Below are 17,096 nucleotides of genomic sequence, written 5' to 3'. Positions count from 1 at the left end.
AACGGTGGTGCTGCAAGCCAGAGACGGTGGTGCTACAAGCCGGGGCGACGACGACACTACCATCTGGTGGGGGCGGTGCTTCAAGGAGTGGGCATCGATGCTACGATTGTACAATATTGTTGCTTCAATTGTTCCCCTATTCTGCGACTTTAGTAGAAAAGATTTGCTACACGGTCTTCGGCGATGTTCTCCGACGAGGTCGTGTTTTTAGTACAAATGTTGCAATGCTATAATAGTATATTATTTTTTTGCTACAATTGTTCTGTCATGTTGCTACTTTAGTACAAATGTTTTGCTACGAGGTCTCCGGCAACGGTGCTCCGGCGAGTTCTCCGGTGAAGTACGGTGCTCTGGCAAGGTCTCCAGTGAAGTATGGTGCTCCGGCGAAGTCTCCGGCGAGATCCACAACCGAATGGTCTTTGTGTTTTTATTTTTAGTCGAGCTATTTTTTGCTTCAATGAAGCAAAAGCGGGGCTTTTTTTTTGCTTCAATGAAGCAAAAGTGAGATTTAAAGCAAAACTGAAGAGAGAACCCGATCTAACGACTCAGATTGATTGGGTCCAACGGTGGGGAATCCAGAGGCTAGGAGGTTTGTAGCCTCCGGAGGATATAGAGCATTTTCCCACACAAAATCATGATCTCCTCTGTTGATCCTATCTTGTTGGAAGTATACCTCTAGTTGGTTGGAATTTCACATCCATGGATGACCTCATGGCTCGAGATCAGTGGCGGAGCTATGGCCCACCCAACTTTAGAGATTTTCTGCCTACATATTGGTAAATTTACCCCAATAGCAGCCCATTTATTCTCCTTAAGCCTGCTGGCCCGCCTAGCTTTTCCTGGCAAGCTCCGCTACTGCTTGAGATCGAGGTCGAATTCAAAGCCGAGCTCACGAAGATGGGGCACCAAGGGAAATAGGTCCGGGGTTGCTCGATCTGACTATGGGCTCCAGCGAGCCATATTCGTCGCTGCAAAGGCCATTGCTTCAAAAAATAGGTTACCGATTATGGAATCTTCAATGTTGCACGTTCTTTCCACATGTTGGAACCTCCTTTTCTTTTTTGCCGCATAAACATAACCTTTTTTGCAGCATAAATGTTTTGAAATGTCGGAAAGTTTTTTTTCCTTGTTGATTGGTTCCAACAAAAAAATGTGGATGTGTTTGGATGCACAGAATTGTGCTCGAAATCGTTGAATCTGGTATTCGGGCGTCAAATTCGGCTGTTTGGGTGCGCTTAGAATCTGGGCCTGGAATCGGAGGCAAATTCCGAGCCCAGCTCTCTCCCGTGCAAAATTGACCTCGCGCAATACGGAGCTCCCACCCTCGGAAACTGCCTGGAATCGTACGAAGCGAAGCGGTACGCTTCGTCGAACAGAACTGGCTCGCTCGCGAGACCTCCCGAGGCCGCCGACCACGCGAGCAGAGAAGACCCCGCCGGCGGCGGGGCAAGTAAGGCCTTCCTCCCCACCCTCCCTTCCCTGGCGTCTCTCCTCCCTGGCCTCCTCTCTCCACGGCCTCCCGTCCCTGGCGCTCGTCCTCCTGTCCGCCCGGTCATAACCCTAGATCGGGGATAGGACTAGGACAGTGGCGGGAGGGTGAATGGCGGCGGCTGACTAGGTAAGAGCTCCGGGTACGGTAGAGCGCTGGAGCTGCTCGTCAGCAATGGCGGACTCGGTGGACACATCGCTGCCCCCAGGCGAACGCGACATTTTATCTTGGTTCCGTAGGGTGTAGCCCTTTCTTTTTCCTGAATTGTTTCTTAATCTGTAAGTGTTGCAGTTTGATGTTATACAGAATCTAGTGCAGACAATCTGTGATGTAGTCGTGAATGTATAATCCATCACGATGTTGTGAAATTGTTATCTCTCAGACTCGTTGTGAAATTTCTGTTGAACTGGTTGAACGAAAATGCTTTGCCGTAATCTGGATGTTGCAATTGTGAGTTGCACAAATTTGAAGTATCGTTAGTAACTATGCTGCTGAGCTTTCAACTTGATGATAGGTCATGTGACGGAGATATAAACATTCCAATATATACATATACTATTTTTATATTTCTACATAACTTTATGTTGTCTAAACTTATCAGAACATCAAATTCCTTGGCTTGTACATCCAAACAGAAATTAGAATTAGATGCGCCCTTTGATTCTAACAATAAATACCATACACATCCAAACAACAGAATTGGAATTAGAGGCCATTTCCTTTCCACCTTGGTTTTGGTATTCCATTCTAATTCAATTCCAAGGACCAATTCTATGCATCCAAACACAACGTAAGGAACGAGAGGGAAAGGGGATGCTGCAACGGAAGGACGACCCACATATCATGATTTAGCCAGATCAGACGGCAAGAGAGGTGGCGGATATTTGGCTCCTTCCGCTAGGCCGATGCCTACCACCTCCCCTGTGTAGTGTACCGTATATGACAATGATATTTTCACTGGCACAATGTGACCACCTAGCTCCTATCTGGGGCTCTTGCCTTGCAAAAGAAAACACACACATGGAATTTCAGTAAAAGAATCCTGTTCCTGTCGGCAACCAATGTTGTACCATCACATGCTTCAGAAATGAGCAAATGAATACCACTAACGCCAGAAATAGTGAGCTCAGAGTACATGGTACATCTAACAATGGTAAGTTTTCCAACGATTTATGCTGAAGCACAGAGTTTGCAGCTACGCATGGAATAGTTCACATGCAGCAATGTTGACGAGGCTACATATTCTGAACATGGTCACCGGATGGAAAACATAACTGCAGAGCCCCACTGTATTCTTGTGAAACAAGCAACGACTGAACATCTAACATATCAGTTTTTGTTTTCAGTAGATTCCGCTGAAGCGGAGGCTGTTGAGTTGGCTGCAAGGTCCTCCCTGGCGCATTGCGATACATATGGCTTCAACTGCATTTATTTAGACAAGGAATTGATTAGTTATAGGTTACAGTACACCGTGAGGGAAGATGATTCCCTCAGCTAAATCACATATGGGATTTTCGCGCAATACAAGCAATACCGTCCACTTTCAGCTCCTCTACCTTGGCCTAGGTTAAACAATCCAATGCTACTAGATTTGGAACATTTAATCTAATGCTGAGAGATTTTCGCACAATACATGTGATACCGTCTACTTTCAGTTCCTCTACCTTGGCCTGGGTTAAACAATCCAATGCTACTATTTTTTCCTTGGCAATATCTGTCCTTCGTTTTTTCGATAAGCGAGGATCTGGGATTTTTTTTCTTCGAAATACAATACTTGAAAAGAAAAGTTTGAGCAATGCTTGAAAAGGACGTGTTGGGGCCAAGGCATGCTGCATATATACCAGAATTATCACCAACGATACGATATTTATACCAGTGTGAATACATATTAGCACACAGATCCCCATGTATTTTGGTTGGTGAGATATGAGGAAAGGCAGCACCCATGTGCTCCTATGTATTTTGGTTGGTGAGATATGAGGAAGGGCAGCACCCATGTGCTCCTATGTATTTTCCTTGCTAACTACCTTTATCTAGTATAGTGCTCTGCATTCCGAGCAAAAGAGTTGACATTCCAATATTCCAAGAAGTTACCAGAAATTTGAGATTCATAAATGCATAGGCAACCTTGGAACTTAATTTAAATTCAGCGTAAAACGGTGAAAAATGAAACAAAAAAGTACAAAGTCACCTTGAAATCAGTCAAGTCAGGGACCACAAATCTTGGTAACTTGGCGTCCACCATCACATACCCACCTGCAAAATTACATCAATATTTTGAAAATGATGTTCAAAAGTACAAGTGGAATTCTTCAGTCTTGAAAGCCATCCAAAAACGAGAAATTCACAGTAACAGCCACGCTCTTACCCACTTAGTGCAATAATCATATCCTAGATGAAAGTGGTTGCATATTTACTTGAACCAAGCAACATTAAGAATACTGCGCAGAGGGACTCGATCCTTCCGTACAAGTACGTAACACATAATCAAACTAATCTACTGCACAAAAACATATAAATAGTTCATGGTTCAAACAAGCATGGCGTGTCAGTACATGAAAATTTCACATCCACATAAGAGTACTAGAGACAATGGGCCGATCGCAAGATACATGAAGCTTTCAGACTTGGATCAAACTCGTAAATATAATCATTGGATCTAATGGGCAAGGTACATATATGTTTCCTCCTTTTGGACAAAAATCTTAATGGATAGTATCGTTTCTTGACTTTGTTTCACTGAAGATGGTGCTAAGTTTTAGCTGGCATCAATACAATGATCTCATCTGAACACGTACATACTACTTCCAAGTACCAGAATCTATCCAGGTTCAAAGTTCAGCCAAATATCCACCAGTATTTTCTTTCTTTGCATTACTAGACCTTAGATGGATGCATAAAGGTTTGTTACTGCAAGGATTTATATCTATGCTTGTATGTCCTTGGTGATAATGGTAGTACCCCTACCCCGCCCCCTTCAAAAGTAACTTGCTGACAGGTGGGGCTATCGCTACATGACTTCCGCCATCTTGTTTTAGGACATGCAAAACAAGTCGTGTGGTTATTTATACTGTTTTTCTATTTATAAGTTGCCTTGTTTTTCCTAAATCCTAACTTGAAGTCAGTTTCTGTGCCCATTTATCTGTACAGAGACAGATGCGTATATTTTTGTATGTTTCCCAAAGAAGTATCTACATTCTTCTTTCGTGAAGATCTTCTTCTAGCAGTATGCATGAACGATAACTGAACACACCTACTCGTTGCCACATATCCGGTGCTAATTCTCGTTCCCATGAACCTCACAAATGGCTATAGACCGCATAGAAGATTGAAATGTGCTGCACCTTTTCCACTCATTAAACCATAGTATCATCCCATTTTGATGCAAATGAAAGCACCTCAACTGTCGAGTAAGCAATCACTCGGTTCACACACTGTTGCACGGTTTGCTAACAACGACACTCAATCTTTGGCATTTTGATCTTCTTCCACATGGAAACATTCCTTCGTACGATAATGAAACTAGCGCGGCAATAGGCAGCACTGAGCAATTAATGTTTCAACCAATTAGATCCGCAGTGTCAGCTATCAGGTTCAAGATCTTCTGTACTTATCAACCCAACATATCATGGTTTGCATCTTGTATGTAAAGTACACATGAACCAGAAGGTGACAACAGAAATGCAGCCTCGAACAGCGGGCACGAGATACAGATAAGAACCACTAGGTTCAGATCAGGACTGGTTTCACCTTTGCGAGTGTGGAACCCGGTGGGCTTGCAGTTCTTGCCCTTGTAGTAGTCCCTGGGCGCCCTCTTGGAGGAGAGGATGTTGAGCGAGGACGTCCGCTTCCGCCGCATCGACCTCCCGATCGAGCCCAGTATCAGCCCCAGCGGCATCGTCCTCCCCTGTCAACAACACTTCCCGCTTGTTCCTACAAATCCCAACGGCAAAATCAGCGGTCGGAGGGGAGGCGAGGTGAGGAGAGGAGACGGCGGTGTGAAGGGCATACCGGCGGAGCGAGGGGGGATCGGAGCCGACGACGGGGGCAACTGCGGTAGGGTTTCGGGGATTTCGAGTCGGAGCTCTTCTTCCCGGCGGCGGCGGCGGCGGGCGGGCGTTCAGTGCGAGAGAAATGGGATTTCTGTTGGCACGACACGGGCGGCCTGAGCCGTCGGTCGTCTCATGTACGGTTCAGATCGCGTGAGGGACATGAATGTGGCGAAGCTGGGTTCGTTTGGCAACCGACATGTGGGTCCACTACGGCTGCACGGCTGGGTTCGTTTGGTAGCCTGGTCGCCCATTGACTCGCATCAGCCCAGCATTTTTCGGGCCGTTTGGTTCTAAGCTCAGTCGCGTTCTTGAATAGCACGGGTAAAGCACCCTGAGACATACATCGGAGGAACGCCCAGTTTTATAGCACGAAAATCGATAATGCTGTTCGCACGGGCGCTCCGCCTCGGCATGGCGGGAGAAGCCGAAATCTCAGCGGCGTTGCGCGGCAAAGGTAGAGTAATCTCCCTCTTCGGTTACCCGTTCCATTAGCCCCCTCCCAATTTTTCCCTCCCCCAATTTTCGCACCGACGGTGGCGACCCAGATCTGACAGCGCGCATCTCCCTTCGGTCTTCGGCGCCGGACCAGGGTCCTCTTTTCCAGCCACGGCGGAGCCTGCGCACATCTGCGGCTTTCGGCCGTGTGCGTCGTCCGCCATGATGGAGGTAAGAGAAAACTCCTCTGCTCTACTGTACTCTCAGATTCACGTTGGTAGAACTAGTTGGGTTGTATAAGACCGTTCGTAATGCATAGATCTTGTTTGAGTAGACCAATCAGCTTTAGCTTGTGCATCACGCCGCATCACTCATCGTTTGCATACAAGCCTGGATCTTGATGCTACACAAGAGAGCAGTTAGGCATGCTGCTTTTCCTCGTGTGAGTTACGGTCCTATGTTACAACGAGATCAGGAGAGGTTGCCAACCTAAATCACATCAACAACTGCAACGATGTAGGGGCTATCCAGATGCTACAGATGAGAAAAGTCCCTTTATATGCACTTGTGAAAACGTTCAGGACTAGAGGCCTGCTGACTGATAGCATCCACACCTCTGTCGAAGAACAAGTCGCAATGTTTCTTCATGTCGTGGGTTATAACAAGAGGTTCAGAGTCATCCATAGCATATTCAGGCGATCCACGGAGACTATATCTCGGTACTTCTAACAGGTGTTGTACGCAATTGGAGAGCTCAGAGGTGAAATGATCAAGTCAGTATCAACGAAAACACCACCCAAGATCAAGAACAACTACATGTGGTTCCCCAATTTCAGGGCGAGTACAAAATTATGTTCCTTCCACCTATCAGATGTGTGGTAGTGTCAGAAATATGACTGTGTGCTAATTTTTTTACAGGATTGCATTGGAGCTATTGATGGTGCTCATGTCACTGCAAAGGTACCGAGATCAACGTCTGCAGCATTCTGCGGGAGGAAGCACTACACCAGCCAGAACGTGCTAGCAGCTGTGGATTTCGACATGAGGTTCACCTACGTGCCTGATGGGTTGCAAATCCCTGAGGGTAAGTTCTACCTTAGAGATGCTGGATATGCATGCCGACCTAGTATTCTACCTCCCTTCAGGAAAACAAGGTACCACCTCAACGAGTTCTCTGCGAAGCACCGACCTCAGAATGCGAAAAAGTTGTTCAATCTGAGACACTTAAGCCTTAGATTCACCATTGAGAGGGTCTTTGCTGCATTGAAGAACAAATTCAACGTCCTTGACCAGAAACCGTTCCACACTTTTGACACTCAAGTAAAGCTGGTCCTTGCTTGCTGCATTCTTCACAACTGGATCCTAGATTGGAGCGAGGATGAGTTCTTCGAAGAGGTTGTCACTTTTAATGAAGTAGAGACCGGCCATGGCGTGGACGCATGCGACAATAATACCTGCAAGGAGAAGAGGCAAGAGTGAGTAGAGGCACCACCATCTGAGAAGAAGTGAAGAAGAACAAGAAGTGAAGAAGAAGAAGAACCCCCATATGATCCCGTGTTTCTCGAACCCCTATTCGATCCCCGTATGTTGAATTACCATGTGATGATAATTGCCATTCGTAGTAGGTAGGGAGCATCGTGTTATGAACTGCCATTCGTATTAGCTAGGGCTGATTTCATGAACTGCTAGCTTCGTATGTTTGCAATTGTCATGAACTGTGATTTCGGTGTGATGGGAGGTGAGAGCATGGTAAGGTTACCTGTTGTAGAGAAGAGGTAACCTTAGGTATGCTTGGATGGTACCAAATAGGCATAATCTCATCTCCATCGAGATTTTGGGTTGGCTGAAGGTAAACAAACAGAAAGTCCTTTTCAGTCCAACCAAATAACATGATATTTTCGCCTGTGGCCCGTTCTGGCCCAGGCTACCAAACGCCGCCCAAGAGGCGAGAGAGAGGCCCAACCATTTCGCTTCACCGCTTAAACCCTAAACCCAAGCCCAAACCCATAGGCAAACCTCTCTTCCTCTTCCTGCGGCTCCTCTCGCTGCCAGTCCCCCGCGCGCCACCATGTCGATGGCTGTGGCCTCGCTCCGCTTCCTCGCGCGCCGCCGGCACCACCTCCGGCTCACCGGGGTCCCCGGCGCGCGCGCCGCATTCCTCTCCGACGCGGCCGAGGACCTCCCGCGGGCAGGCCCAACGCCGCCGCCGCCGGGGCGGAAGGTGCTGGAGAGCTTCCGCGAGGAGTTCGAGATCGGGGGCCGCCTCATCGCCTTCGAGACCGGCAAGGTGGCGCGCTTCGCCAACGGCTCCGTCGTCATCTCCATGGAGGACACCAACGTCCTCGCCACCGTCGCCGCCGCAAAGTCCTCCGACCCTGTCCGGGACTTTCTCCCTCTAACCGTAAGACCATATGCCAATTGTAATGCTTGATTTTATCGGATACTGTATAGTGCTAGAGGGCAAGGAAGCATCATTTTATTAACCTCGAGTATGCTGCGGTTAATTTTAATAGAGCAACACCATGGATCCTTACACTTATCCGATACAGTGAATTATTCTACAGTTTTTCAGTTTAGGGACCTACTTGATCGCCCTGGACAAGTTTAAAAACCCATTATGCACTTCACTTTTTATTGGGGATATGCTTAACCCAAAAGGAAGAACTGAATATGTCTGTCTTCACATTTTTCGACGTTACACTATATATCTGCTGTGTGCACCATTTTAGGACCATTTCGGTGCTTCTTTCCCCTGATGAACATGTTGGTTATCGTTTTTGGCTGTAGGTTGATTATCAAGAAAAGCAGTTCGCTCAAGGTGTTATTCCCACAACTTATATGCGCAGGGAAGGTGCCCCTAAGGAAAGAGAACTTTTGTGTGGGCGCATAATCGATCGACCAATACGGCCATTGTTTCCTCGTGGCTTTTACCATGATGTCCAGGTGATCTTTCTAATTTAATATTCTACTCTTATAATTCACAAAGTTTGCACAAGCATTATCACTCACTGGTGGAGTTGCGTTCTGCTTTTGTAGATCACGGTAAATGTTCTTTCATCAGACGGAAAGCAGGACCCCGATGTTATGGCTGCAAATGCATCTTCAGCTGCACTTATGCTATCTGATGTACCTTGGAATGGGCCAATTGGAGTAATACGGGTTGGCAGAATTGATGGGAATTTTGTGTTGAACCCAACAGTGGACGAGGTAAGTACTACCACATGTAATAATGTGATATATCCTCCACTGTGCGTGAATAGTATCATATATCCCAGGAACATTTGTTTGCTCATGTTGCCCATTCCATTTGTGTAATTTGTACCATAACTAACTACGTCAATTATAGAATGCTATGAATTCATCCAGTTTACTCTTTTTTATTTGTATACCTCACCTGTTACCTGCAGTTAGGGTTGAGTGATCTCAACCTAGTTTATGCATGTTCACGGGACAAAACATTAATGATCGATGTACAAGCTCGTGAGATAACTGAAAGGGATCTTCAGGCAGGAATGAAGCTTGCACACTCTGAGGTATTATTCCTTTTTAATTTATGTTTGATACATTGTAATTGTATTCTCATGCACTTGATTATGATTATCAGGCAGTTAAGTGTATCGACCCTCAAATTAGATTGGCTAAGCGAGCTGGCAAAGAGAAAAAGGAATACAAGCTTTCGATGATTTCAGATGAATCCTACGAGAAAATAAGAACATTATCAGAGGCACCAATTGAGGAAGTCTTCACAGATAAAACCTATGGCAAGGTGTGTAATGTATTCGATTTTGATCGATGCTCTTCCTTTCTAGTTATTGCCTTATTGGAGTCGAAATTGAAAATTTCTGGTTCTGACTCTTGTAAAGACTTCTGCCCCCACTCTAAATATAAGTTGTGTGGTGATTTCTCTTGAATATTGCTTTCTCTCCTTTCTGCTAGTATGTTATGATAAACTATTGAAGCAACATCTCCTGTTCTTTTTTTTCCGCTTAGATGTTTTCATTTGTTGCAGTTTGAGCGTGGAGAAGCCTTGCAGAACATCACAGAATCTGTAAAAGCAAAGCTTGAAGAAGAATGTGATGAGGAAAGCTTGAAGTTTCTTCCGAAGGCAGTTGACACTGTGAGAAAGCAGGTAGAGCACATCGATCTCATTTGACACACTGAAACTCAGAACACTATGGAACATGTTTAATGCAAGAACATATATGTAACAGAAATATCAGAGCACATTGCTCTCTTAATAGTGAATCCTCGACATTTGGAAAAGTTGTAGCTTTGTGTCCCAAACGCATTAGCAATTGGACCAGAACCCTGTTTTCTTCCATGTGCATGAATAAATGAAAGCTCCGGTCCCCATGTATTCTCCTGACCTGTTTTCTTTATCTTCTAATATGTCTGAATTCAAGATAATTTATAGGTTCCAGTAGTTCATGAAAATCTCTGAGAACCTAGGTAAACTATACTGAGGTATTGGGCTGCTAACTTCTAAAATGAGATTGAAATTCCAAGACCTATAGCTGCCATCTATCCTTGGCATAACCTGATAACACTTCATTCAGTGCTATTTTATTGTAGAATCACTTATATTATTTCAGTTCATAATGAGTTGTGCGCTGCAGGTCATACGCAATAGAATAATTAAGGAAGGTCTTAGAGTCGATGGTAGGCAACTTGATGAGGTGCGGCCATTGTTCTGCGAATCCAGCACATATCCAATATTGCATGGTTCTGCACTATTTTCACGTGGAGATACTCAGGTTCTCTCTCTCTCTCTCTCTCTCTCTCTCTCTCTCTCTCTCTCTCTCTTTCTCTCTCTCTCTCTCTCAACACACACACACATGCCCGCGCACGCGTGTCAAACATGCGAACATGCATACTTACTTACACTGCACATCCCACTGCAAATGGTTTCTGCTTATATGGAATGAAGTTTTAACATATACACAATATGAAGTAACCTGATCCTCTCTTATAGGTTTTATGTACAGTTACCCTTGGAGCTCCTGGTGATGCTCAGCGATTGGATTCAATTGTTGGCCCTCCAACAAAGCGTTTCATGCTTCATTACAGCTTTCCACCATTTTCGATAAATGAAGTTGCCAAACGTGGGGGTTTGAATCGCCGTGAAGTTGGCCATGGTACATATTTTTCCTTGTACGTGCAGAGCTGCAGATTATAGAATTTGCTTATCCTGCAGTCTAAGCTGAAGAGATATGTGCAATACCATGCTTTAGTTTGTATCAGATATGATTAGGTTAGATTACAGAGCTTAGGGAACTTGGCAAACTGTGGTTAAAGCGTAGTCTTATTGTTTGCTGCAATATTTAGGTTCCTTATCCCTGATTGTGTTTTCCTTGTTTCTTCTTCATTCAACTTGATTAATTTCAGTCTTAGTTTACAGTGAAAGTGTGACGAGGCAAAATGAATACCACCGATTCAGCTACGTGTTGTGTACACTGTGCAGGCACTCTTGCCGAGAAAGCCTTACTTGCTGTGCTTCCTCCGGAAGACGACTTTCCATATACTGTTCGGATAAATTCAGAAGTCATGGCTTCTGATGGTTCAACATCAATGGCGTCAGTATGTGGAGGTACACATCTTTATTTCTAGTGCTACTATTATACTCCCTCCTTCCATAAATAGATATCTCAGTTTTGTCTAAATTTGGATGTATCTATACACTAAGGGCTCTTTTGATTCATAGGAATAGTGTAGGAATTGTATAGGATTTAGATCCTATAGGATTTTTTCCTACACTAGTTGTTTGATTCATAGGAATATATCCTATAGGAATCTTGTAGTGCAAATCCTATAGGAAATAAACATGAGGTCATACCTCATGAAAATTTCCTTTGACACAATCAAAGAGAGCTCATCTTCCTATAGGATTCAACTAGGCATGACATAGCAATCCTATGTTTTTCCTATCCCTATGATTTTCCTATCCTATGAATCAAAGGAGCCCTAAATAGTGTCTACATACATCCAATTTTTGACAATTCTAAGACATCTATTTATGAGGTAGTACTTATAAAGGAACTCTGCTCTTTTATTTATGGCTAGCCTTGCAGATGGTGTTTTATTTGAACTAAATTTCGTTTATCTGCATGTCAATGTTCTGCAGCTTTTAGCTGGCCGATCTTCACCAGTAGTTTGACAGTAGAATGTTATTCACTTGCAAAAGCCTTAGTTTGCAAGAACATGTCCTGCACTTCCATGTAAAATGGATCAAGGGTCTATACTTTGGTCTGTAACAAACCCAACCCAAGCCATTCACAGTTGCCTTTCAATCAAGGCCTTGTTCGGTTTTGCCAATCCTGGAGAGTATTGGGGAGATTTGAGGGGAATTAAATCCCATCTAAGTCAAAAGTCTCCCCAATACCTCCCAATACACTCGAATACACTTGAGGAGCGTATTAAAAGAACAAGGCCTAAAGGGGAGTTGGTGAATCAGGGATGGGTCCCCCCCCCCTCCCTCCCCTCCTTCCTCTCTATAGAAATCCAAGTACAAAGCCTGCACAACCAGTCCGGTTAGCAAGCAAGTGCTGACATGAGCCTGGCCTGGCAGCTCGGCATACTGGTGATTCTGAAGTAGAGAGACACTGCAAGGCAGCAGGTGCGCACACTGCAGTCGCCGGTCGTGTTAGTGACCATGGCAACAAGGACAGGCGTGGGCGCCTCCATGTTGTCAGAGGAAACGGGTGGCGAGGAACAACATCAGCGTGTTATACAACTGGTAACTTAATGGAGGGTATTGCAACACATTGGATGCATCTCAGGTGTCTGGTAGAGCGTGTGCATGGTGTGATTTTCATATAGGTGTGTTGGAACTTGGAAGGAGTTGGATTGAAGGGACATTTCTTCAGCAAAATGAACTTCACGACTTTGGAAAGGAACAGGAAGAAACAGAATTCAATGAATTTGTAAGAATATAAGTTGCCACGGTCTGTGGCAACACTAGGGCTGCAAGGCATATGTTAACATTTCCAAGAGACCTCAAAATAACTTGTATATTATATGTGTTAAGTTCAATAGTTTTCTAGGTTCCTATTAATCTCGATAAAAAATGTTTTTCAAGCATCGTTGTTATGTCCTTGAACTGCTCACAAGTAATTACTATTTTGTGAACTTCTATTTTTCACGTGTTTCTAAATGGTGACTGACAGGAAGCATGGCTTTAATGGATGCTGGGATACCTGTAAGGGAACATGTTGCTGGTGTTTCAGTTGGTCTCGTCAGTGAATCTGACCCAGCGACTGGAGATATTTCGAACTACCGTATATTAACAGATATTTTAGTAAGTCTTCTCTTCATTTCTGTTGTCAAATCAGGAGAGAACCATTTCATATTTTTTTAATGTAATTGACTAATAGTACATTGCTTCCGAAAAATACCCATGCTTAATAAACATCTTATTTGGTGTTTTCAGGGTCTTGAAGATCACCTGGGTGACATGGATTTCAAAATTGCAGGAACAAGGAGAGGTATTACTGCTATTCAGCTGGATATAAAACCTGCTGGAATACCATTGGACATAGTATGTGAAAGTTTGGAGCCTGCACGAAAGGCTCGTAATCAAATCCTTGACCGCATGGACCAGGAAATCAGTTCTGCTCGTGCTATCAATGATGGAAGTGGTCCTCGATTAGGTTTGTTGATGTTTTGTCGCTGTTCCATTTTTAGGTTTGGTTATTTTGATTTGTTAATTGTTAATGTTACAATCGTGCCTCCACATGCAGCCACACTGAGCTTCAGCAGTGATTCTCTTAGGAAGTTGCTTTTCCACAGGAAAAAGATTGAGAAAGACACAGGTATGAAGTTAATATTTGACCTGATTCTTATTCATGTCATATCTTAAGTTCTCTATAAGAAGTGGTTCATGCCATTTGACAAGAGGGGTAAATGTAATTGTTTGTGACAATGTTGCAGTTGTCTGCTGTGCCATAAGTCTGCCGATGATAGACACATGCGTTTCAGTTATCGACAAGTGCATTTTGGAACCTAATTGCAACTTTTTTTCATTTCCAAAAAACTTAATTGATATTTGTTCTCAAGGCAACACTATACCATAATCAGTTCTGCCTAGATGAAATAAAGACAGCCTTAGAGACCACAAGATTGATCCAGCTTATAACATTGAGTGATTGGAGGGTATGCTATAAGATTTGAGTTTTATCTTTTCTTTGTTGCAGAACTTGGACTGATAATTGTAAAATACTGATTCTATTATTGCATTTGATAATAGGGAAATATGTTGCTACCCCCATGGGCTACATCACCCATAGATCCAATGTGAATTCATGCTTCACTGTAGCGCAGCCTCATTTCATATATTTCCTACTTTGCTGCTATGTCCAAAACATAGCCAATACAACCTGGATTCGATTATCGCCTAATTGTTGATTCCTTTTGCAATGCCTATCTCTGAGATGCATATAAGGATTACTGCAAGATAAATATGAAATGATTCATAGTGGGTGGGTGGGCGGCAGTAAGTTAAGGACAACTCTATCTTTCCTGTTAGGAGATGTTCCTATTTGTTTGCTTTTAGCTGTCACTCTGTGTGGTGTCCAGACCTGCATGTCAGTGTGATACCTGAATGTCATAAATTAAACTTCCCTTCAGGATTAACATAATTTCTAAGATACTACCTCCGCCCTATAATAAGTGTCTTAGTTTTGGATGTATCTAGATGCACGGAGGGAGTACTGAATATGGACATAATTTTTCACCATTCTGTTAGGCAACTTGTATACTCCAGTCCTCATTTCATTATGCACTCCGTATTTTTCAAGTTTTTAGGCAGCTAAGTTTGTAGTTAATTCCCTTTTCCATTTTCTTAAGGTGCGCGTGTATCTGTTAGTGATGGTACTGTCACTATTGTTGCTAAAACTCAGCCAATTATGGATAAGGCTCTTGAGAAGGTATGTATCAACAATACATGGCACCTCCTGCTTGTATCCTTGTGTTGCTATAAGACAAGTGTTTGGGAGGAAGAATCGTTACATGAGAAAGTCTAACCTGTTCTATATGTTCGCAGGTTGAATTTCTTGTGGGCCGTGAAATTGAAGTTGGCAGGACATACAAAGGAATTGTTTCCTCAATAAAGGAGTATGGCGCTTTTGTGGAATTCAATGGTGGGCAGCAAGGTCTTCTTCACATTTCTGAGCTGTCACATGAACCGGTATTTCTCTTCAATTTCTGCTTCACATTTCAAGTTATCTCATGGATCAGTATTTATTTATCCTGAAATTACGTAGCATCAAGTACTCAAGTGGAGAACGTTTCCCCACGTAGTTTTAATTTGATAGAGGCCAAGAGGGTATTTGGTTTGAGAACCGGGTTGGTGTAGGATCATCCGATCCTAACTCCAAGCCCAACCTTCTTGCTTTGTTTGAAAAACAGATTGGGTTGGTGCACCACCAATCCTAGTTTAGACTACTTGCTTTTGTTTATTAAGATAGGCCTCTTTGCTCTTTCCTCTGTAGCCCTTCCCTGTCTCCTCTTGCTGTATATTCCTCTCTTGCACAGTTGCACTGTGAGGGCATCCCCTGAAGTTTTCCACTAAAAAAAAAATCACCGGGCATGTCTATTAATTACAGTATGAGCAATGATATCACGCCATAAAAAAATGATGAAATGTCAATGACCCTTGATGTACTAGCCTGACACCACCTATCGTCCACAACAACAAAAGTTTACTGTATTTATAACTGCTCTATCGTATTCTAAATACTGGCAAAGCAGCTTTTAATAGTTCTAACTATTATATTCGGCCATTTTTGTTTTATTTCGTTCCTTCAGGTTTCAAAAGTTTCAGATATTGTTTCTGTTGGCCAAGTGCTCTCATTGACGTGCATTGGTCAGGACGTGAGGGGTAATATTAAACTTTCACTGAAAGCAACCCTACCCCATAGGCATAAAAAGGAGTTAGCAAGTCAGGATACTGCTCCTTTGGCAAATCAAGACCTTGTTGGTTGGGCAGCTGTGGAAAACATGGCGAGCAAGGATTCTGATATTGAGCAATCGAATAGCAAAGATGAAGACAGCACAACTGAGGAGACGCCTGCATTTTCTAGTCCTGCAGTCATAATTCGCAGTGCTGCTGACTGTGATGCTCAAGATGTTGCAGATGCTCCTACTAAGAAACAATCGAAGGCTGCAAGTTCAAAGGCTGCAAAGTCATCTCCTAGAGTATATAAAGCAGCCAAAGAACGGCAGGAGGCAAAGCCAGCTTCCCCTAAGAAAGCATCAAGTACATCAACCGCCAAGAAAAATAAGAAAGTGAAGGCTGATGATTCTGGAAGTAATGGGCTCGATGCAATTCCAGAACAAGACATAAGCAATACCCTGAAGTGTTCGACTTCCACAAACTTCAGATCAGGTTCTATGAAGCTTGGGGACGTAGTTACAGTAAAGGTCTACCAGATACGGGCCTATGGATTAGTACTTGAGCTGAGTGATGGAGTTCGTGGAATGCATAAATTTGTGGTAATTTCATACCCAACTCTCCTATGTTCTCTTTTGGTTCATGCTTCCATTATTTCATGCATTGTTCAATTGTGTAACCCTTGTTTGTGGTAGTTTCATCATTTGCTCTCTGGTACTGAAGTTCGGGTCAATGTTTTGCAGGAAAATGGCCGAAAAGATTTTGAGGTCGGAGAGGAAGTGCTTGCAAAATGCTCAAGCTTCAACGCCAAGGGTGTCCCAGTCTTCTCATTGCTAGATTAGTACCATTTTGATGCGGCTAATTTACTCTTCATTAGAGGTCTATAGAGGTAAGACACTTGTAAATGCGTAGCAGTTAATCGACCAACTTGATGAACATGAAAGAAGCGAAGCAGCGCCAATTTCCCCAAGTTTTGTGCTTTTGCAGCTGCTGCGAACATTTTGCGCCTGCATTTCCCCCCTTTTTGCAATGCAAGGAGGGGGAAAGTTCCATCCTGTGATTAGGATGAAAACGTACGAACACTTGCAACGTGGATAGCCACAATGTTGCCTATTTGTTGTTTACTAAAATAATCATAATATGTCCTCTGTAGCATTTGTTTACTGATCGGCTGATGGCTCCGCTCGTTCTTTTAAACGTTTGATCGTGTTCATAATGAATCGAGGTTCAGCTC

At 43.7% G+C, this 17,096-nt stretch overlaps 3 protein-coding genes across 3 annotated transcripts; 2 read left to right on the top strand and 1 right to left on the bottom strand.

Moving 5' to 3' along the window:
* Positions 1–2,610: 2,610 nt before the first annotated feature.
* On the bottom strand, positions 2,611–5,649 carry LOC127307090 (uncharacterized). Its single transcript, XM_051337789.2, has 4 exons — positions 5,501–5,649; positions 5,240–5,422; positions 3,681–3,745; positions 2,611–2,911 (listed from the first exon to the last, which is right to left on the bottom strand). The coding sequence occupies exons 2-4, from the start codon at positions 5,385–5,387 to the stop codon at positions 2,819–2,821; spliced, it is 306 nt and encodes a 101-aa protein (XP_051193749.1). The 5' UTR covers positions 5,388–5,422; positions 5,501–5,649; the 3' UTR covers positions 2,611–2,818.
* Positions 5,650–6,201: 552 nt separating this feature from the next.
* LOC127310274 (uncharacterized) lies at positions 6,202–7,455 on the top strand. The gene is made up of 2 exons (XM_051340957.1): positions 6,202–6,207; positions 6,895–7,455. The coding sequence occupies exons 1-2, from the start codon at positions 6,202–6,204 to the stop codon at positions 7,453–7,455; spliced, it is 567 nt and encodes a 188-aa protein (XP_051196917.1).
* A 543-nt stretch (positions 7,456–7,998) lies between these two features.
* LOC127307088 (polyribonucleotide nucleotidyltransferase 2, mitochondrial) lies at positions 7,999–16,946 on the top strand. Its single transcript, XM_051337787.1, has 16 exons — positions 7,999–8,377; positions 8,764–8,919; positions 9,013–9,183; positions 9,384–9,509; positions 9,581–9,742; positions 9,986–10,105; positions 10,593–10,730; positions 10,949–11,111; positions 11,438–11,563; positions 13,140–13,270; positions 13,403–13,622; positions 13,713–13,784; positions 14,818–14,897; positions 15,014–15,157; positions 15,778–16,464; positions 16,606–16,946. Exons 1-16 carry the CDS (start codon positions 8,045–8,047, stop codon positions 16,702–16,704), a joined length of 2,928 nt encoding a protein of 975 aa, XP_051193747.1. The 5' UTR covers positions 7,999–8,044; the 3' UTR covers positions 16,705–16,946.
* Positions 16,947–17,096: the final 150 nt, after the last annotated feature.

The sequence above is a fragment of the Lolium perenne genome, chromosome 6, assembly GCF_019359855.2.
Source record: "Lolium perenne isolate Kyuss_39 chromosome 6, Kyuss_2.0, whole genome shotgun sequence".
NCBI classification, from domain to species: domain Eukaryota; kingdom Viridiplantae; phylum Streptophyta; class Magnoliopsida; order Poales; family Poaceae; genus Lolium; species Lolium perenne.
This window is presented reverse-complemented; position numbering and strand designations above follow the sequence as displayed.

Bases quoted from the DNA above. Each gene is read 5' to 3' on its own strand.
- LOC127307090 (XM_051337789.2), bottom strand. From the start codon at position 5,387: ATGCCGCTGGGGCTGATACTGGGCTCGATCGGGAGGTCGATGCGGCGG. The intron at 3,746-5,239 runs GTGAAACCAGTC...GTAATTTTGCAG, and splicing joins CGGGTTCCACACTCGCAAAG to GTGGGTATGTGATGGTGGAC. The intron at 2,912-3,680 runs GTGACTTTGTAC...AAATAAATGCAG, and splicing joins CTGACTTGACTGATTTCAAG to TTGAAGCCATATGTATCGCA.
- LOC127307088 (XM_051337787.1), top strand. From the start codon at position 8,045: ATGTCGATGGCTGTGGCCTCGCTCCGCTTCCTCGCGCGCCGCCGGCAC. The intron at 10,731-10,948 runs GTTCTCTCTCTC...CCTCTCTTATAG, and splicing joins TTTCACGTGGAGATACTCAG to GTTTTATGTACAGTTACCCT. The intron at 11,564-13,139 runs GTACACATCTTT...GGTGACTGACAG, and splicing joins AATGGCGTCAGTATGTGGAG to GAAGCATGGCTTTAATGGAT.